At 36.0% G+C, this 22,571-nt stretch overlaps 1 protein-coding gene and 2 long non-coding RNA genes across 6 annotated transcripts; 1 reads left to right on the top strand and 2 right to left on the bottom strand.

Moving 5' to 3' along the window:
- Positions 1-4,840: 4,840 nt before the first annotated feature.
- LOC113352544 (110 kDa antigen-like) lies at positions 4,841-5,260 on the bottom strand. The gene has a single exon (XM_026596356.1). It carries the CDS (start codon positions 5,258-5,260, stop codon positions 4,841-4,843), a length of 420 nt encoding a protein of 139 aa, XP_026452141.1.
- A 1,102-nt stretch (positions 5,261-6,362) lies between these two features.
- LOC113354344 lies at positions 6,363-8,712 on the bottom strand. Its single transcript, XR_003361827.1, has 3 exons — positions 8,540-8,712; positions 8,290-8,443; positions 6,363-6,622 (listed from the first exon to the last, which is right to left on the bottom strand). It is a non-coding gene; the product is annotated as an uncharacterized LOC113354344 (long non-coding RNA).
- A 9,085-nt stretch (positions 8,713-17,797) lies between these two features.
- Positions 17,798-21,434, top strand: LOC113350107. 4 transcript variants are annotated; one of them, XR_003360623.1, is made up of 6 exons: positions 17,798-18,379; positions 18,518-18,727; positions 18,832-19,369; positions 19,595-19,681; positions 20,865-20,959; positions 21,151-21,434. It is a non-coding gene; the product is annotated as an uncharacterized LOC113350107 (long non-coding RNA). The 4 variants fall into 4 exon arrangements; XR_003360624.1 differs by having other exon boundaries at positions 18,832-19,388; XR_003360622.1 differs by having other exon boundaries at positions 18,832-19,498.
- The last annotated feature ends 1,137 nt before the right edge of the window (positions 21,435-22,571 follow it).

The raw sequence follows: 22,571 nt of genomic DNA, 5'->3' as shown, positions 1-22,571 counted from the left end.
ATATTGTTATTAAAGGGATGGAATGAAGTCTGTAGTAGAGCTTTGGTCTGTCTGACTGAGCTTATTCAGTCTGACTCAGATTAGTTCCTGTCTGACTTAGTATCTGACTGAGTTGAATCGTATTGACCCACTGAGTTATCTGACTTGGCTTGAGTTGACTCAGTTGACCGATTTATATTCGATCTTTGACCAGGACCTGACATTGACCTGTTGACCTGACTTTTAGACGTTGACCATCAGTTGACCCCATGGACTGTTAGTGGCCCTTAGTTGACCTTAATGAACCAGGCCTTGTGCAATGGGTTTGTTTAATGAATTTGGGCTTAGGTATAGTTTTCTTATTTTGATGTATTAGATCCTTATGGTCTGGATTAGATTTTTGACTTTTTCTACAAAGTTGTAGATATTCATTTGGCTTAGCTAAGGACTATAGAATCAACCTAGTACAATTAGTAAACCTTAGTTTTGCTAAAGATAGAGAATGAAAGGTGTAAAGTCCTGAATGGGCTTAGAACCATTAGTTAGATTTGTATAATACTTGTGTGAGCCATTTTGGCTAGAATAAAATTCTTGTGTGATTAACAACGATCGATTCAAAGGATGAACCAATGGATCACGGATCTCGAGGTAGGCGTGGCTTGTCATCAAAAGAAGTGGGAATACATTTGACTCTTTTGTAATCATTGTTGTTTCTTTTACAAAAGTTTATATTTAACAAACCATGAATTGTCTGTCTATGTATTCCATGCTTTATTTAAATTGCATTATGATAATTCTGTTGATTCTTTGAATCTTTCCATGAAATGGAAAGAACTTGTAAGGTATGTCATTATGAATTGTTATGGGAAATGAGAATTTCCACTTGTGGTATATAGGGTACGCTCCTTCACATTTATATCTACATGAATTCAGCTTTTATGCTTATATTGGTCGAAAGTTTGCGAGTTCGGAATTGTCGACATCCATATTTACGATTAGGTGTGGATTTGCGAGTTCGGAATTGCACAACCATAGTATACATTGTTTGAAGAAGGAGTTTGTCCATATACATGTTTGTTTACTTCTGTGAGGATATGCTCTTTCCATATTCGTGATTGTGTATCTCAGTGACTTGGTCACTATTTAATGTCCATATTCGTGATTGTATATTTCAGTGACTTGGTCACTATTTAATGTCTGGGAAAACATAATTGTTTTTTCTTAATCTTGCTTATGATTACTTAGAAATTAAATGTTAATTATTCTCACTTTCAGTTTTCAGAGACAAATCAGAGTTGCGCAGCGAAATCTACAAGTGTTGACTCCGTTAATTAGTTAATTTCTGCTATGTTTATTATGTTGTTTGTTGTATCTGTAAACCAATTGACTATTATATATGTATAATTTGAGAGAAGTTCATGTACATATATTCTGAGCTGGGTTAGTTTTGGGGTAAATTTTGTAGCAGATTTCTTAATTGAATGTTTAAGTATTTGAATTAGATTCATAGTGCCTCTTTATTTAGTTAATCTCTTGGATTAGTCAGCTCCTAGCTTAGGGGGCGCTACAAAAGTTTTCATATTCGGAGGGTAAATGTGAATTTTATCTTCCGATTAAGACAATCGGAAGGAAACCTTCCCTCCCTTGTCCTCCGAATATATGGTGGTCCAAAATTCAGAATTTTGAAAACTTCAAAATCTTCAAATTGGGAACTGATAATAATTGGAAGGAAACAAAGTCTCCTAAACCTCCAAATATGTAGTGGCCAAAAATCCAAACATGCTATAATGCTTAGGTTTTGTCATTTTGGAACGACCATCAGCCTTGGAATTTCGAAATGCTTAACTAATATATTCGGTAATCATTCTAATTTTTTATCCTCCGAATATATAGTGGCCCAAAATTCAGAATTTTGAAAACTACCAAAATCTTCAAATTGGTAACTGATAATAATCGGAAGGAAACAAAGTCTCCTAAACCTCCGAATATATAGTGACCCAAAAATCCAAACATGCCATAATGCTTAGGTTTTGCCATTTTGGAACGACCATAAACCTTGGAATTTCGAAATGCTTAACTAATATATTCGGTAATCATTCTAATTTTTTGTCCTCCGAATATATAGTGGCCCAAAATTCAGAAACTTCAAAAAATTTCAAATTGGGTACTGGTAATAATCGGAAGGAAACCAGTCTACCAAACCTCCCAATATGGAGTGGCCAACAAATCCAACACTGCCATAATCCATGAAACTAACATGCAAATGATCGATAAATTCATACACCATTCATACTCCATGAAACTAACCATTCACAAACATAACGTTATTTAAGAACTTAAAATCCTATCTAAACCTTAAAAACTACATGATCCAACACAAACTATAAATACTATGAAACGACATAATCCAACACAACACAATTCATTGTCATTTATCTATACTTCTTGACTTTACGACCGTGACTACCTCCAAGTCCCGCACGACCGCGAGTTAAGACACCTTCAGTTGGAGCACCTTCAGTTGGAGAACCTTCATTTGGAGCACCTTCAGCGCTCGATGAATCTCGACTTCTTTTACCCGTCTTTGATACTGCCTTCTTGGGCGGATTCTTCTTCGTGCCTTTTTTCTCCCCAAACTGAGCTGCATAATCTTTATTATCCATATTATCCATTAGGTCTCTAGCCTCTTTTATCTTCTCAACTGGCACGGGATCTCCGCTCCTCATGCATGAAGTTAACATTTTGGAAACACACTTGAACCTATTCACCTGTTTTTATACATAATGACATAACATCAAACGGGTATTACCTAAGATTTATAGCCATAATATAAAATATATATTTTTTTAAGAATACGCACCATTCTATCATAACCATTTGGTTTGTCTTTGATGATACAATTATAACTGGACCCCGCGCGAAGTAGTCTTTGATTTAACTTCACGGATGACCAAAGGATGGGATACGTTCTTATACCAACTCATAAAGCCTGGAGAATTTTCATCACCTCGGGTGACAAGTCTATCAGTGTTGATAATGAACGCAGACCTCTTATCCCAGTTATCAAGAACAGTAGGTGGGACTGAGTGAACTATCGTGAGATTGTCACTACTAGAAGAGCATTTTTCCAACTCCAATTTGTAGTAATCCCCTATATGATCCATTGGTTTATGTTGTATATACCCGAGTTGTCGCATCACCCTAGAGGGGTTGTACATCACATATCCTGTGGGGTGCCACAACGGTCCAAAATAAAGGGACAAGTCCGACCGAACTCTTATATGCCCTGTAGCTCGATCTTCCTTGTATGGATCAAAGGATAGGTCCGAGGCCTTCATTTGGCCAAAATCTCCCTCATGCTAACCAAATGCTGCTCTTTTGAATGAGAACGGTTATCTTGGAAGATATATTTTTTCCTCTAGGATTACCTTTGCGCCACTCCGGGTTCTCTCCGGCCAAGTTCAGGATGGGGAAGTGGTCATAGATCCATGCCTTTATAGATAAGAAAACAAGTATTAGGAAATGTATTCTAAACAATCGGAAGTAAAGGTACATAAATTGAAACCGAATACACATATTCGGAAGTAAGTGATCAACGAATACAACATATTCGGAGGATAACTATATGTTATTCCTACCGAATATGCATCACTTGGAGTTCAGTAAACTCAAGTTTTTTTGCCTATATATTCGGTAATAAATTCTCAACATTAAGTAACGATTAGAAATAATCGGAACAAAAACTAAGTTATATGTTTCCGAATAAACTATATTCGGTAGCTAAAAATATGTTATTCCTACCGAATATGAATCATTTAGAGTTCAGAATATGCATCATATGTACTGTCTACCGAATAACTACTATAGATGGACTGATAGATATAAAAAAAATACCTGCAATAGAGCCACATTCCTGGCAACTTGGCTAGTTCCTCGCCTCGACGCCTTTCTCAACTCTTCCATCAAGAATGCTAGGCATGCCGTTCCCCAAGAATAGTCACCGAATTTATGGAGAAGATCCAAAAGTTGTATAAGGTTGGCGTCGATCCAGTTTCCAGAAGTATTGGGGAAAATGACACATCCCAATACACAAAGGAGATATGCGGTCGCCGCGTGGTCCACTTGATCATCGGTTAACGTTCCTTTATTTTCTTTATCCAAGGTGCCTCGGTACATATCCATCAAAACGCTAATGTTTATCTGTCTAGTTCTGTAACTTGCATGCCTCGTGAACTCTTGTCTTGATGTTTCTTCATCCCAACCTAAGCACTTTTTAGTTAGAGCATAAAGTTTTTCCCAAGATAATTGCTTTGTGTAGTTGAACATCACAGTTATGCCTTGGTCAGGGAGGTTAAGAATCTGCAGAACATCATCAGGTGTAATCTCCATTTTTCCAAACGGCATATGAAAGGTGTCGGTCTCAGGATACATTCTCTCCACGAACGCATATATAGCCACACGATCATGTTCCAAATATGAATTCTCGGCAGAAGCATCTAACCCCGAGTTGGCTATAATAGTCTTGAACCTTTCACATTCACCGGATAAAGGCCAATCAAGCATTTTTGCTGGTGCGGAGGTGGGTTTGAGTAGATGAACCACATCTTGATGATACTATTAAACACACAAAAAATGTTTAAAGTAAATACAAAAACCCTAAAGACAACTATTACGATAGAACACATAAGATACGATTATTATTACCTTGGTTTCGTATATGTCTTTGGCCCAGGAGTCTTTGTATCCAAATAGAAATTTTCCTCCATCCTCCAGTAGCCCAAGGATTTTGCCTGCTGGAATATTCTTCACCTTCAAATGCTCAGGGACAAGATGTTTGCCTTTCTTAGCAATATCCCTTTTTTCACCTGCTTCTCCTTTGTTGGGTTCTTTTTGGCTTTTGGGGTACACTTGGTTGAACTTCTTCTTGTACTGTTGGCACTGGATCAATTGGTTCAATTTCATGGTGGGATGTAACTTGTGGACCAGTTGGTTTTACACCTTGTTGAGTGGCTTGTTCAGCACTTGGTTGCACACCTTGTTCACTGCCTTGTGGACCAGTTGGTTCTACACCTTGTTGAGTGGCTTGTTCAGCACTTGGTTGCACACCTTGTTCACTGCCTTGTGGTTCTACACTTGGTTGAGCACTTGAATTATCCTTGGAACTCCTTTCTCTCCTAGCACTAGCTGTCACTTTCTTACTCCCTTCTCGACGAGGCCCTAAGTCGTCTGTTTTTGGGGCTTGCTTAGCTCGACTTTGTCTAAACAACAAAATAAGGAACATTGGTTACAAACTATACAATCGGAAGAAAAGGTACATAATTAATACCCGAATGTGGACATTCGGGTATAAGACAACACATTTTGTTCCCGATTACAAATCAAACGGAAGATAATCAAATATATGTGCTACCGAATATGCATCAATTGGAGTTCAGAAACTCTAAATTTTTCATCCTATATAATCGGACGTATAAAACCTTATATTGTCTTCCGAGTAAATGCCGGCCCCAAAATGGGATTTTGCCAAAATCACAATTTTGAGAATTTTTCATCATATATATATATATATATATATATATATATATATTCGGTAGTAGATGAATATCCGAATAGTATGTCCAACATCAATATATTCTGAAGTAAAAATTAATTGTAACCTCCGAATATGTCCATCTAAAGTTACAGAAAGAAATGACCTAACATATTCGGAAGTAAACCTATATAACTATCTCCCGAATACCGTCGATGTTCTTCAGAAATGAAGAACACGACTATATTCGGAAGTTTAAGAGACATACATATCTCCCGAATCTGGTAATATTCAGAAAACCCTAGAATTTTCTTTTTGGCGATTCGACGATTTAAAGCGATATAAACCAAGAAATTGACGAAATCTTACCTAATTGGGGCCATTTGAAGTTACCGGAATGTTTGACTATCAGATTCGCCACCACCAACTAAATCCGCGGCTTCGTGTTATTCGCGTTCTTCGTCATTTTCAGCAACAATATCTTTATTTTTTGCAAAAATTCCAATTTTTGGATCGATACCGCGAACAACGTTTTTAGTTTTAGGTCTGTGGTGTTCATCATCCTTACCCATTTTTTATAAACGAATCGACGATGTTTTGATTTTACGATTCATCGTCGTGTGGTGTTGAATTGAATGAGGAATTTTTTTCCCCTCCAAAATCGAGAGAGAGAAGGGAACAGGAGAAGAAGAAGAGTTGAAATGGGTTGAAATGTTTTTGATTTGGTTTCTACCTTCTTTTTACTAGAAGGGCATTTAGGTAACTTCAATGTCCTATAGGGCATCCCTTAACTAGTTTCCTTGGATGGGTATAAAATCTTGGCCCCTAATTCCTTTTGAGCGGCCCCTAAAAATGCCAGGTTTTGTTATTTGTTGCAAAGAAAATTTATGCATCCAAACAAATATAATTTTCAAACCAACATCAGATTTCTATTATCTACAAAAAAAGTTCAAAAAATGAGGAAACCATGGGTTTCTAACTCCTCCATAGTTAGGTTCCTGTCAGCTAAGTTGATGTCTTCAAAGTCGAGGAAGCTGCCGCGTTTGGTTTGGAAGCTGTAATCCTTGCTTCAGACAATGGAGCTAATGGGGTTGGTGTTGCATTTTCTAGTCTCTGCAAGCACAGATAGATAAATAAGAAATCCAGCATTCTACGTATAACAAATTAAGTAAACAAAACACTAATGTACCTATTTTGCAGTCAACAACAAGACGCTATAGAGAACTGTGTAACTCAGACAGTGGCTACTCAATATTTGTTACAGTTTTTTTGATATTGAAGCCACATATAGATTTGTACTCATTTGTTGCAAACACAAAACAAAGGGGGCGAAATTCGGTTAGCCTTATATGAACTAGATGCATAAACACTGTTTGGTAACGTAAAATTCATGGTTCTAAATAAGCAGAGTAGCTGTGAGATGTAAAGATCCTAGATTCAACTCACTCTGGTGTGACACTTACACGTTTAACTTTCTAATCTTTATTTCCATGCACCAAAACTTACTGCCTGGAGATGTACTCCAATTATCTATATCTCACAACTATACATTAATAAATAAATGTGTGCTATTGTCTGTGGGATGTAGCCGCATTGTCTAAAAATCCATGACAATAGTATATGCTAATCCTATCACCTAGGACCATCTTAACCAAGTTATATTCAACAAATTGAGGAGACAGCCCAATAGAATGGTTGTTCACTACTTCTTGTAGTTTGGCAGAGCACTGTCTACTAGCATTCAAGCATCCGGCAGTTTCTATCGACAAATAGCGTATCAAATAGACCTCAACTTGCATAGCACACTGCCCATGCTATCAAAAAACATCCAGGTGAGACAGAAAAGGAAAACACATTAGTATAGGTGCTGCGAGACTCCAACAGACAGACCATCATCTCAACACCCATCCATTCATCACTTGTTTGAACAACTTGAGTTTGAGTTTCCTAGCATAAAATCTAGACCATATTTTCGTCTTCATTTACGTCTGCAGAATCACCCATAAAACCACCATTCAGACAATTCCATCCAAAACTCACTGCAGATGCTAGAGAAAAAACCACCACTGCCACAGTAGTCACCTTCCCCTTCTTTCCAAATCCATCCATAGGTCCAGAGCACCAGTTCTTATTTCTGACCCTAGCCTTCTAAGTCGCGTCACTAATGGTTACAAGAGCTAAGCCAACTACATCATCTGAAACCTAGTAGCAGACATGACTACTCCATTAAAATGTTCCTTTTTTTTACATCATCTGTATCACCCCTTCTTCAATTGATTGCAAGACCAACGAGTTATCCCCACCACCGACTAATTAAATAAATGAACTGACTGCTCTATTACTCACGTCTACAGTCTCATTTGATAGAGTGGTCGGTGTCATCTTCTTCCGATGTCTAAGTTTTTCAATACAACCTCCACCACTAAGACCAGTTTAGACAGAACCCAAAATATACATCCTAATGTGACATATATAATCAGTACAAGAGACATATGACATTCCATTCCCTTGTGCAACCCAAAATTAGAAAACAAGATGGTATAATCATGCACACAAAAATTGAGTTCGTTAATTTGTTTAAGATTCCAATACGAGAAGCATGTTATGGAATGAATCACTGGGCTGTAATCTATTTAAACCATTACATCAAAATCTAGAAATCCCCAATTGATAAATAAAAACTCTTGAATTAACACAGATCTTCATATACCCTAAAATTGAAGTACGATTACGGGTATAAGACAAAGAATGATTACAGGAACAAGATTAATTCTACATACCTTATTTTTGTTCATCTTCAATCTCTAAGAAATTAAGAACTTATATCAGCTTTAGGCTTCGTCATGTCTTTGCAGATGCTGCAATAATAGTTCAACGGGCTAACTAAAAATCAATTTCCCCTATTACATCAAGACTCAGATAGAAAACTCAACCCTGCAACAAAATGAAAAACCCATAATATTGAAAATTAGGAAAAAATTACGAAAAAAAAGAAAAGAAAAAGAAAACTGAAACACAAAGATCTCATACAGTTTTTCCACCATCTAATCTTGAATAGTTTTTAATGATGGTAAAAGAAAGAAAGAAAAAAACTCTTTAACTTGTTCTTCTCCCAGAGCTCTTTTGATTTTGACGAAGAGAGAAAGAAAACGAGGAGTTGCTTCTGAGAAAAGCAAAAAATGTTTGCTCCGAGAAAAAGTCAATTTTCTACTTAAAAGTCGTTTGCAAAACTAATACCCAAACGAGCTTCTGACTTATCTACTTCCAGAAGTAGAAAACTTACTTGCGTGGATGTATCCAAACAGGCTATTATTATCTATGTGACTTTCCAAATCTTTCGTAACCTCGTTTAATTGGGCCCCAAAAAACATTCAGGGGCCTGACCAATTTATACGCACACCATAAATTATAGGGGTTTCCAAAATTCAGTGAAAGGTCTATTTTGTCCTTTCCTAATAATAAAAGCAAAAAAACTATTAATCGTTAACTCTAAGTCCTAATTTATTTTCGTTTCTAAACCAAAAAAAAATCAGTTCTATCTTCTTTCTCGCCTCTCCATCACGACTCCATTAGTGATTCCAAGATCATTTTTTTTCTTTACCCGATTAGAATTTTTTTTTCTTCACCCAATTAGAAAGTAAGTGAACTAAAACTTATTAATCTACTTCCTATTTGCGTTTAATATGAAATTTTTTGTTTGTAAAATTCAGTTTCTAACTGAAAAATAACAGTTACAGAATAAGGGTCGTCAACCTCGATAGTTATATACTAACGACCATTTTTCTGGGTTTTAAGGTATGAAAAATCGTTGATGTCTAAGATGTAGGAGATAATGACCATTTTTCTGGGTTTTAAGGGTTTTTTCCCCTAAAATAGAGTCGTCAATGTGTTATAGAACCAATTGACGATCCTACTCCGACGACTCTTTTTTATACACTAACGACTCTATATGACCAAAAACTATCTTTCTGTCTAAAAAAATGGAAGGATCGTTATCTTAATTTAGTAGAATCGTCATTGTGTATTCAATAATCGTCATTTCATATGACTACAAATATGACGATCCTAAATGTTATATTTTACAAAGAGTTTTAGTTTTAGAGTCGTTCTTGTGTAAACAAAACAACATAACGACTCTAAGTGACCTAGCTAAAAAGGGTTGTTAATGTTTATCACACTACCTAACGATTTTTCATAACCTCAAAAAGTTGCAGGTTTGAGTCGTCATTGGTAGTGTCAATAAAATGACGATATTAGAGAGTCGTTTGGGTATACACCCCCGCCTATGACGACCCTTACACTGAGTTGTTCCATAGTGTGGATGATTCGACCACTTGGAGCAACAAACAGATAAATCAAAGGGTATAAGATGTTTACCTGATTGTTTTGAGCTTCGGGTTCCTCATTTTGAGGGTTGGTTACTTCATTTTGAGCAATGGGATTTTCATTTGCACCAATATTCATGGCTCCCTCTATTAACATCTCTTCATCAAACATCCAATCCATAGGATTAGTTGAGACAATCTCACCATCAACACAATCACGTTTGTTATTTGAAGCTTCACCAACATCATTTCCTCCACTAGAATTACTCATTTCAAATAACCCTAACTTTTCCCCCAAAAACTCAACTTCTCCTTCCCCACAACACAAAAACACTATTTTTCTTTTATAATAAAATTTACCCGAAATCTGATTTTAATCTAACTAAACTAATTAACATCTTACCTAATTAACTTAATTAACACTAATAATTTAGGGGTAGTTTAGTCATTTCAAAAATTTAGGATAAGGAATAACCCATAATTGTTATTTCATGTCCCTTTTTGTCTTGTAGTGCATGACCCTAACTGTTTTCAGAGGCCCCCGATTAAACCAGGTTTCGTAAGTGAGGAAAAAAAAGATAACTGTTAGGGGGGATACCACTTTTACTAGAGGGAAAGCTAGCTTTGGGGTGGATTTTAAATTATTTCACCCCCTATTTTTTACTTTGATTTTGAAGGCTATTATTGGGGCGCCACATTCTATTAGAGGGGCGTTATCTAATAGGACAAAAACGGGTCACTCATAAGTAATTTCGAAAACCACTTATCTAAAATAATTTTGTAATGACCAAACAACCCTTATTTAGTTAATTTTAATTTAATTTAATTAGATAATAATTAAATTAATGAATTTTGTTATATACTTGATGAATTCCGGGACAAAGTTTTTGTAGGAAGAAAAACTAGAGAGAAGAAAAAAGTTTAGATTTTTCCACTTACAGCTCATGTTACGGTTGGGTTGAAGCTTCGTTCCCAACCGTAATTTGTACTTAAGGTTGTGTTGAAGCTTCGTTCCCAACCGTAATCTGTTTGTTTGTACTTACGGTTAGGTTTGGATAAACTTGGATGTAATTAAATACGGTTGGAAAAATTAGTCAATAAACAGGCCGTAAAATCAACTTCTACGATTGGAATTAATCCAAACTTGGACATAAAATTACATGCAAATCAAAATTTACGGTTGGAATTAATCCAAACCTGGCCGTAAGTTCTTCATAAACTAAAGTTACGGCTAGAAAAGCAGTACGGAACCTAGACGTAACACTAGCAGAAACGTACTGGAACCCTAAATTTTCTTCAATTTCATTCAATCTAACCTATTTTAAGCACAAAAACGAGTAAACAAAGATGGGTTTGTTCGATTATTACCTAACATACACCATAGGTTGTTGTTGAGGAGTTTGAAATTATGATTCTTCAGTTGCTTGAATCGGTTGTTGTTAAATTAGAATAGAAAAGATTAGGTTTTTAAGTTTTTATTTTAGTTAAAGGGTAATCTAGACATTTTGTATTTGTGTTAGGATATCCCATAACCACTTTTTTGGACACTAAAAATCCAAGTGAAGCCCCTTTATTGGAGTGTGATGCCCAAATAATAGCTTTATTGATTTTCCATATCACTCTTACTATGTCTAAATAAGTGTTTTGGAACCATGATCATTGAACCGCAACATGGTTGATCTTAAAGAGTAACTTAGTTAAACGTAGGCACAAGGTTGAAAAAACTTTAGGTAGCTATTACGAATTTGTTTTATTATGTATAAACAATTGAAGTGGATATTCAAGTTTTCATATATTGTGAACTTGGGTAGTAGTTAGAAATTGAAGTGTAAATTGAATCTAGCTTTTAATGTAAATATGTACTTTGTTTCCATATTAATTTGGGTTTCAATTTTGATCTGATTTTCATATTAGTTTAAGATTCATCTGAATCTGATCGGATTTTGCTGAATCAATTTTCCCTTTTTTTTTTATAAAACATGATCAATATAAATGACTTTGTGTATCACTATTATTTAAAAGGCTGTTGATGGTAAACGTAATTTGAAAATTTAAAGAAGCAATCTTTTGAGAATTAAGATTACGATTCTAGGGCTCCCCAAAACAGTCATTTTTAACGATCTTAAGTGCTTTTTTGGCAGACTTTTTGTTTTTGCATTTTCCACTAGTGATGGGTATTAGATACTGAAGTACCGTATCATATATGTGCGTATCGGGACTGGTTCTCAAGCTTTGAAGAGCTTGATGGAGAAATACATATGGGAAACAATCATACCTGCGCAGGGTGATTGGGATTGGTAGTGTTCGTATCAATATGCATGATGGTATGGTTAGAGAGCTGAAGGAGGTAAGATATGTACCTTCCATAAAGAAGAATATGATTTCACTCGGAACTTTAGAAGCTACAAGCTATAAGTTGGTCGCTGAAAATGGTATTCTAAAGGTAATATATGGATCCATGGTAATCATCAAAGGAACACGTCATCAGAACTTGTATTACTTGATAGGGAGTACAACAAACGGGAATGTGTCCGTCTCTGAATACATCGAGAGTGAAACTACCGAGAAGACAAAGCTATGGCACATGAGACTTGCACATCCTGGTGAGAAGTCGTTGCATAGTTTGATTCAACAAGACTTGTTAAAAGGTGCTACTGCCTGCAAGTTAGCATTTTGTCAACATTATGTAAAGGGAAAGAAAACAATAACAATCTTTGGCACAACAATCCACGATACCGATGGAGTTCTTGACCATGCTCACTCAGATGTTTGGGGTCCCTCAAAGGATGCATCATTGGGAGGGAAACATTGGTTTGTATAGTTCATTTATGACTATCCTAGACGCGTATCGGTGTACATCATGAGGCATAAGGATGAAGTTCTAGAAGTCTTTGTCAGGTGGAAAAAGGCAACTAAGACTCAAATTGGCAGAAAGATAAAAGTACTACGTTCAGAAAATGGTGGAGAGTACAAGAGTGATCCGTTCTTGCAAGCATGTCAAGATGAGGGAATAAAGAGGCACTTCAAAGTTAAGAAGACACTGCAACCGAATAGGTTAGCTGAACGCATGAATCGTACTTTGCTCGAGCAAAGTACAATGTATGTTATCTAATGCTGGATTAGGTAAGGAATTTTGGGCTGAGGCAGTTACATGTGCATGCTTCCTCATTAATAGGTTTCCATCAGCTGCATTAGAAGGTAAAACTCCTACGGAAAAATGGTTTGGTAAACCAACTTATGACTATGACTCAATTCATATATTTAGTTGTCTTGCGTGGTATAATGTTAGTGAAACAAGCTTGATAGTCGTGCCGTGAAAAAAAATCTTTATGGGTATGAAGAGTAGGGTTCAAGATTTGGAATCCAGTTGAAAAGAAGATAATCATGAATAGAGATGTCACATTTGATGAGATGTGTATGGTAAAGTATTGGGGTTCTCTGCAGGTGGAGAACAAAAGCACCAGTATTAGTGAGCCTTTGCATAAGGTGGAGATTGGTGCAACTCCACTAGTTCCTGCTAAGTTTGTATTTGTTGAGAATACTTCTGAAGTCCAAAAGTTACTAAAGTTGTTGAGGAGAAAGAACAAGAGTTAGTATGAGATACAGAAGCTACGATCACGAAGACCAGCAACCAGAAAACCGAGAGCATCAATCAGGAAACCTGGTTGGATGGACGATCATGTTGCTTATGCATTACCTGTTGTAGAAAATGGTACTCCTACTTTCTGTTTAGAAGACGTATGCAGTGCAGAGTGTAAAAATTGGAAAGTGCAATGCGGGAAGAGATGTAATCTCTTGACAAGAATGGCACATGGATTTTTATGAAGCTTCCGAACGGTAAGAAGGCCATAGGGTGCAAGTGGGTATATGCTAAGAAAGAAGGATCTTCGGTGAATCAAGTACACTGCAAGGAAAGGTTAGTTGAAAAAGGTTATGCCCAAAGAGAAGGGATTGACGATAATGAGATGTTCTCTCCGGCAGTAAAATACTCATGAATCCGTATTTTGTTGGCCTTGGTAGCACAATATGATTTAGACCTATTTCAACTTGATGTAAAGACGACGTGCTTACATAGTGATCTAGAAGAGGAGATCTATATTACTCAGCCGAGTGGGTTCAAGGTTGCTGGAAAAGAAGATTGTGTATGTAAACTGAAGAGATCGTCATACGGGCTACAACAGTCTCTAAGACAATGGTACAAGCGATTTGACTAGTTTATGATAGGCCAAACATACACAAGAAGTCAATATGACCATTGTGTATACTTCAAGAAGCTACGTGATGGGTATTTCATATATTTTCTCTTGTATGCCGATGATATAATGATTGCATCGAATAATAAGAAAAAGATTGATAATTTGAAGCACAAGTTGTCATCCGAGTTCGAGATGAAAGATCTGAGATAAACTAAGAAGATTTTTGGTATGGAGATTCGACGTGATAGGGAGAAGGGTAAAGTTTGTTTGTCTCAAAGGGAATATTTGAAGAAAGTGTTACAAAAGTTTGGTGTCCATGAAGGAACTAAATCTGTAAATACTCCCCTTGCTCTTCATTTTAAGTTGAATGCTCGTATGTTTTCTACAACTGAAGAAGAACAAAGGTATATGGCCAAGTCCCATATGATGAGGCTGTTGGTAGCTTGATATATGCTGTGGTATGTACAAAGCCGGAAATGTCACATGCGGATAGTATGGTCAGCCGTTATATGCATTGTCATGGTAAAGGACACACGCAAGCTGTGAAATGAATTTTGAGGTATCTTTATGGTACAGCTGATGTTCGAATGAAGTTTATGAAGGATATAAGTAACAATCAGTTGTGTGTTGGGTATGTGGATTCTGACTATGCCGGTGACTTGGACAAGAGACGTTCAATTACAGGGTATGTATTTACCGTAGCAGGGGCACCTGTTAGCTGTAGATCAAGACTGCAGTCTACCGTGGCTCTCTCAACTACTGAAGCAGAGTATATCGCAGTGAGAGATACATTTAAGAAGCTATATGGTTATAGGGTTTGCTAGATGATTTGGAAGTTGTGCAAGACCAACTGCATGTGCATTGTGAAAGTCTTGGTGCAATTTACTTAACTAAGAATCAAGTGCATCATGTTAGAACCAAACGTATAGACGTATGATTTCACTTTTTTAGAGAAATTCTTGAAGAAGAAAACAATATCTAAGACAATCCAAAGACAATAGCTAAGACGTATGATCTACTTGTGAAGATCGATACCAAAGACAATCCAGTTGATATGTTGACTAAAGTAGCATCTGGGGTCAAGTTTCGACATTGCTCGAAATTGATCCACATCCTTCCTGTTCGGTAAGATACCCTTTTGGGGTAAAGGTTGTTATGAACTTGGTAGATGCCTTCTAGAAATGCCATTTAAGAGAACTACAGTCAGATTTGATTCTTATTGAGGATACTTAGCCATCCAGTGATGGTTCAATCGACGTTGGAAGATGGAGGTGATTTTATATATTGATCGTCTCATGCATGAATGCATGATCCTAGGTGGAGAATTGTTGGTAGGTCGGCCAAGGAGACTAGATTAGGAAATATAATTGGTTTAGGAAACCCTATACTTGTAGGAAAAGTAATCCTTGTTAAGGAATGTGTCTATTCCTATTGATATATATAAATAGCCATAGAGAGAACCTGGTAAAAATACACTAGAATTTCTCATCTTCTCTTCAAAGGCTTTGTATATTACTCCTCCTATACGGTTATATGTAAAATTGCTTATCCGTTCCCGAGGATTCAACCTCGTTAAATGCTTGGTTTTCTTATATGTGCGTGTGATTGTGTTCTTGGCAATATTGGAGTATCATTGCAGCTGTGCAGACTTAACGCTTCCGCAGGTTTTGACACGACAAAAGTCTTATCACACTTAAAAACTCACGTAGTTTTTCAAATTTAATGATCACGCCTACATGACGTATAAATGAAATTGGTTCTATACTCATGTATAAATCATTTAATTGATTTCCAAACCTGGACATAAAATTACATGCAAATAAAAATTTACGGTTGGAATTAATCCAAACCTGGCCATAAGTTCTTCATAAACTAAAGTTACGGCTAGAAAAGCAGTACAGAACCTAGACGTAACACTAGTAGAAACGTACTGGAACCCTCAATTTACTTCAATTTCATTCAATCTAACCTATTTTAAGCACAAAAACGAGTAAACAAAGATGGGTTTGTTTACTCGTTACCTAACATACACCATGGGTTGTTGTTGAGGAGTTTGAAATTCTGATTCTTCAGTTGATTGAATCGGTTGTTGTTAAATTAGAATAGAAAAGATTAGGTTTTTAAGTTTTTATTTTAGTTAAAGGGTAATCTAGACATTTTTTTTTGTGTTAGGATATCCTATAACCACTTTTTTGGACACTAAAAATCCAAGTGAAGCCTCTTTATTGGAGTGTGACGCCCCAATAATTTGATTTTCCATATCACTCTTACTCTGTCTAAATAAGTGTTTTGGAACCATGATCATTGAACCGCAACATGGTTGATCTTAAAGAGTAACTTAGTTAAACGTAGGCACTCTTACTCTGTCTAAATAAGTGTACCATGATCATCGAACCGCAACATGGTTGATCTTGAAGAGTAACTTAGTTAAACGTAGGCACTCTTACCCTGTCTAAATAAGTGTTTTGGAACCACGATCATTGAACCGCAGCATGGTTGATCTTAAAGAGTAACTTAGTTAAAGAGCTCTTAGTTAAACGTAGGCCATTCTCGCAAAAATAGTAATAAATAGAGTTTGGGCTAACTGAAAGGCACAGTTGAGAGGTTGAGGTTGACATATTTGATTTGATGTATTTTATAAAAAGCTCTAGGGATTAAACTTAGATAACCTATGCTGATTTTTTGGGGTTTACACTCTTTTTGTTTGTTTGTTTAATTACTCAAAGTGTACATGCTCTTATTAATCGCAATATATATCAAGTGTATCCAAGGCTACATCATTAAATTTACAGCATTGCGTGTGCATTTCTGAGTTATCATATTGAGTACTCTTAGTCTTGGTATTTAGTTTAGTTTTGCGATTTAATCCGAATCTTACCTCTCAATTGTGTTACAATACTAGTTACCGACCTAGACAGTCGGATACTTGCATCTCTTGGTTATTGCTTTGTAGCACTTGTGAAACATTTCAAAATTACATGTAATTGTTTTTTGTTAGTTGTTTATCGGTTGTCAAGAGAGGATTTTTTTTTTTCTTTAATCCACCCCGAAATCAGCTTTCCCCTAGTAAAAGTAGCTTTCCCTCTAACAATTATCAGAAATTTTTTTCTGCCAGCGTTTATTTCTATGTGGAGATGTCCTTTTTACTTACATACTGAGCACCTATATTCATATAATAAACATCTTGCCGAGTTGGTTAACTACGATGAGACAATCGAGGAAGAGGAACAAGTTTTGCGTCTGATAAACTCTCTCCCTGAAAGGTATGAACCCGTGATTAAGGCTTTAATGCACGGAAATCATAAAATGACATACGCTAAGGTCACTACAACATTGCGTAGTGAGGAGTTCAGAAAGATGAACCGTGAACACCTTTCAAGTGAAGCTAACAATGATTTTCTTCTTGCTAGAGGTCGTTCAACAGACAAGAGAAAGAAAACTGGTGATCATGTTAATGGTAGAGGATGTTCTAAGAGTAGAATGCGACGACAGAAGGATGAGTGTTCGTGGTGCCATGACTTTAGTCATTGGGCTAAGGATTATACCAAGCGTAAGGCGAGAAAAGGAGATAACAGTAACACCAAGGTGAACACTGCAAAAGCAAGTAAAGAATTAGACGATGCTTCTGATTTCTCGCTAATTCTGACACCATCAGCTTGTGCTATTACAGATGGTACATGCATTAGTGGAAAATGAATTTTTTAAGTCTGCTGGAGATTTATAGATAAGACTTGCTAGGGCTTTCTGTATAGATTGGGCTTCCAAAGGCAGCCTTTTCCTTTTTCTTCCGAGTTCTGCAACTCTTCTCCATCTATTTTCATCTCCTCCAAGAAATTAGAATTTGAAACCCAACTTCAACAATAATAGTGAAATAGAAGAACTAAGATAATCATCGTTTTTTTTTTATGATATCCCCAAACCCTTTCTTCATCTCCTCTACTAAAGTTTCTTTATCACCTACACAACGAAAACCCTATCTTCTAAATTATGTGCATCGTCATTAAACAAGCCCTTTACTCCACCTCGTTCTTATTGATGTCTTCTATTAATTTTTCCGTTTTCTGGAAACAGAAACAGAACCATTTCTTAGATCTGTAACCAATTTCTTAGATTTGTAACATGTAATCTTAATTGTGAACCATTCTTAAATCCATTTTTTTGCCTTTATCTGTTAGGGTTCTAATCAACTATTCTTCTATTTCGTAAACGGAACCCCCTTTTATTTCAACATCAGTAGTATATCGGAGAAGAGTACCACAAAAATCAGAGAAGATGTTCTGGTTATTATCATTGGATTTATTTGTGTTATGTTTTATTCGAAGTAATACATCTACAAAGCAGTCATCAGGGTAAGCAACCCAAATTGAAAACGCTAATTTTTTGATTTTGATTTCTTGCAATAAATAAAGTTGATTCATTTCTATCAAGTGCTTTTATTGGTGTTTTAATGGTGAGTTTTGATCAGTTTGATTGTTTAATGAACACAGGATCAGCTGGAACACATGATTCTTGGGGACCTCAAATTAAGGGTCTTACTTGAGACACCAAATGATGAGATGAACATCATTAGATACGATTCATTTAGTTTATTGATGATCTCAGTTGAGTAAGAAATGGAATTGACTATTGAGGTTTGTGCATTTGATAATTGTGGAATGGGCTAGAGTTCGATACCCATTAGAAAATCTGAACACATGGTAATTTCTATCACCCCCTCTTGTGAATTCGATTTGACTTTTATTAGGTACACAAAAATAGTGTGATTTTCATTCATTTTTTAAAAATTGGTGTAATGATACAGGACAACAATATGGCAAAAGATGCAGTGGCATTAATTGATCATTTAGGTTGGGGTAAAGCTCATGCTTTCAATCATTTTGACAACCCCCTTATTTTCATTTGGATAACTTGTGGTATAATCTCTGCTCAGGGAATGTTGAAATTCTTCAAATGGGTTTCTTGGTATGAAACTCAAATTGGAATTTCATATTCTCCCAATTATGGAGCTCATGGTCTGAAATATTTTGGTTAGTCCTATTTTCTGTAGGCATGCTTCGTATGATTTGGTTGCTCTGAATTTTGGAGATGCTTTAGATTGAGACCGTATGCTATGTTCCAGTTGTACCGAAGAATTTGTGACTTATTGGACTTTTGGTTTTGTAAATATAGAATTTGTGATTGATAAGTTACATTACCGAGAGCTCCACAAGTACCAGGGGCCATCAATTATTTCATGGAATTCCTCATGTGGTCATTTAATTTGCATCCAAGTGATGATCTGAAAATCCAAACTATTTCTTCTTATCTGATATATGATATCGGGGATGCCAAGCTTGCAGGTTTGCTTCCACATTACAGGTTATATAAGTTTCATTTTTCTTTTCCTTGCCTCGTTTTAAAGTTAATCAACATCTGAGTTGTTTTATTTTTCTTATGTCTTATTGGATATTGCGATTGGACCCCTAATGGTATTGATGATGAATTTGTGTTTTGTGTTTGTGTTAAGAGTTCCTTCTTTAGTTTCTTGTAGTGTAGTGTTAAAAATTCTTTAATGTTTGTTGTAGGAAGAGAAAGTTGAGGTGGAGGATATTGTTGCAGAATCGATTCTGGATATTGTCCACGATAAATATGCTCACTACAAGAAAACTGAGGTTAATCTTAACACTGTTTTCCGCTCTTGCTTATTTCAGTTTTGTTGTGACATTGTTTGATTTTCCTGTTCCATTTACTCAAAGTGTAGGATTGAAAATCAACTGATTCATAGTCTTACTTGCTCTAGTGACATTCTTCAATCTGAACCTTCATATGCTTTCACAATTGTTCCAATTGAAAATGTATTTTACTTTAATATACTTGCTTTATTACTGAAATCCTAAAAAACTTCAAATGGAAGAATGCGAACTTTGGGTAATGTTAGATGGGTTAGGCTTGTAACACGTAGGTCGAGGTAATGACTAAACCTTACTTATTTTGCATAATTCTAGCTGTGTATCTACCAACTATATGGTTTAACAGTTAGACATCAACGAGAAGATGAGGGTCATACTAGTTGTTTCGGTAAATGTTTCACTTCTATGTCGCAGACCTGTTTTCAAGTATGCTTTGTTTTTCCAACTTCGACATTAACATTCTAACACAGCGTAAACATGTATGCAGAAGAAATTGATTGTAAATACATTGCAATTCTATATTTCAGTTCTAACTTCATATGTATGTATGAAAAAAATCCTTAAATGGACTTAGTCTGATAAAAAGTTATGTATAGTTCGTCTTTCTTTAGATTAAACTGTTGATCCATAGTATTTGATAACTTTTATGACTTGGATACTTGTACATTTTCTGCATCTTGAACCAGATTGAGCTTCTCTCTTTTTCTTTGATCAAGCTTTCGTTGGTTGAGTATGACATGCCTAAATCCCCACCATGTCTATTAGCTGATGCAACTATCCTTTATATACTATTATTTGCTAATACAGATCCTTGAAAAAGTTAAACTTGCATATGGCGTCCATTAACATTGTTTTCCTTTACTGCAGGGATGGGGTTTCTTAGGAGACCACTTGCTATTGTTGCTTCTTTCATGACTGTCATTAGCATTTCTTTCCTAAATGATAGATATCATCGTTTTTTCTCTAGTTTTTTCATTTGATATATAGAAATCAAATAATATGTGTTGTGCTATAATGCACAACACATTCTAATTGTCACCAGCATACCATTGTTGTTAATCTTTGACTGCTATTTTTCAAGAAGTATATGTGTTGTGCTATAATGCTCTTACAATTGACAGAACTTCAATCATTCTAATTGCATGCGCTTTTCTTCTCTTATTAGCTTGTCCAATCTGCTTACGATTCTGTGTTGGGTCATCTAGTTAGAGCCATTTGCTGGTTATTATGGAGTCATTGGTCACCACATAAAAATCAATGGTATTGTTCTAAACTTCACCGATTTCCAACTGTACTTATTTCAGGTACCCATACAAAGTTATTTGTGTGCTCACTTCTAATGGATATGCTATTCTTTTAGAAAGAACTCCATGGCAATAGATTGCATGTTTTCTCTTTACTTTGATTATCTCATTTGTCTTGATTTGGTTGTGCTTATATCCTTATTTCAGGTCGGAGACGAAGAAGGGCCAAAAGAGATAGCACCAGGGAAGATGAAAGTCCAGTTTTCATGCAGGTGCATCCTGGAACGAAAATAACAAGCGATCGGTATTGCAATTGAGAGCACAAGGTTGAAAAAACTTTAGGTAGCTATTACGAATTTGTTTTATTATGTATAAACAATTGAAGTGGATATTCAAGTTTTCATATATTGTGAACTTGGGTAGTAGTTAGAAATTGAAGTGTAAATTGAATCTAGCTTTTAATGTAAATATTTACTTTGTTTCCATATTAATTTGGGTTTCAATTTTGATCTGATTTTCATATTAGTTTAAGATTCATCTGAATCTGATCGGATTTTGCTGAATCAATTTTCCCTTTTTTTTTATATAAAACATGATCAATATAAATGACTTTGTGTATCACTATTATTTAAAAGGCTGTTGATGGTAAACGTATTTTGAAAATTTAAAGAAGCAGTCTTTTGAGAATTAAGATTACGATTCTAGGGCTCCCCAAAACAGTCCTTTTTAACGATCTTAAGTGCTTTTTTGGCAGACTTTTTGTTTTTGCATTTTCCACTAGTGATGGGTATTAGATACTGGAGTACCGTATCATATATGTGCGTATCGGGACTGGTTCTCAAGCTTTGAAGAGCTTGATGGAGAAATACATATGGGAAACAATTATACCTGCGCAGGGTGATTGGGATTGGTAGTGTTCGTATCAATATGCATGATGGTATGGTTAGAGAGCTGAAGGAGGTAAGATATGTACCTTCCATAAAGAAGAATATGATTTCACTCGGAACTTTAGAAGCTACAAGCTATAAGTTGGTCGCTGAAAATGGTATTCTAAAGGTAATATATGGATCCATGGTAATCATCAAGGGAACACGTCATCATAACTTGTATTACTTGATAGGGAGTACAACAAACGGGAATGTGTCCGTCTCTGAATACATCGAGAGTGAAACTACCGAGAAGACAAAGCTATGGCACATGAGACTTGCACATCCTGGTGAGAAGTCGTTGCATAGTTTGATTCAACAAGACTTGTTAAAAGGTGCTACTGCCTGCAAGTTAGCATTTTGTCAACATTATGTAAAGGGAAAGAAAATAATAACAAGCTTTGGCACAACAATCCACGATACCGATGGAGTTCTTGACCATGCTCACTCAGATGTTTGGGGTCCCTCCAAGGATGCATCATTGGGAGGGAAACATTATTTTGTGTAGTTCATTTATAACTATCCTAGGCGCGTATTGGTGTACACCATGAGGCATAAGGATGAAGTTCTAGAAGTCTTTGTCAGGTGGAAAAATGCAACTAAGACTCAAATTGGCAGAAAGATAAAAGTACTACGTTCGGAAAATGGTGGAGAGTACAAGAGTGATTCGTTATTGCAAGTATGTCAAGATGAAGGAATAAA

The sequence above is a fragment of the Papaver somniferum genome, chromosome 2 (assembly GCF_003573695.1).
Source record: "Papaver somniferum cultivar HN1 chromosome 2, ASM357369v1, whole genome shotgun sequence".
NCBI lineage: Eukaryota > Viridiplantae > Streptophyta > Magnoliopsida > Ranunculales > Papaveraceae > Papaver > Papaver somniferum.
The sequence above is the reverse complement of the archived record's forward strand: the minus strand, read 5'-3'. Positions and strand labels throughout refer to the sequence as shown.

Coding starts and splice junctions, on each gene's coding strand:
- LOC113352544 (XM_026596356.1), bottom strand. CDS start 5,260: ATGTTCCTTATTTTGTTGTTTAGACAAAGTCGAGCTAAGCAAGCCCCA.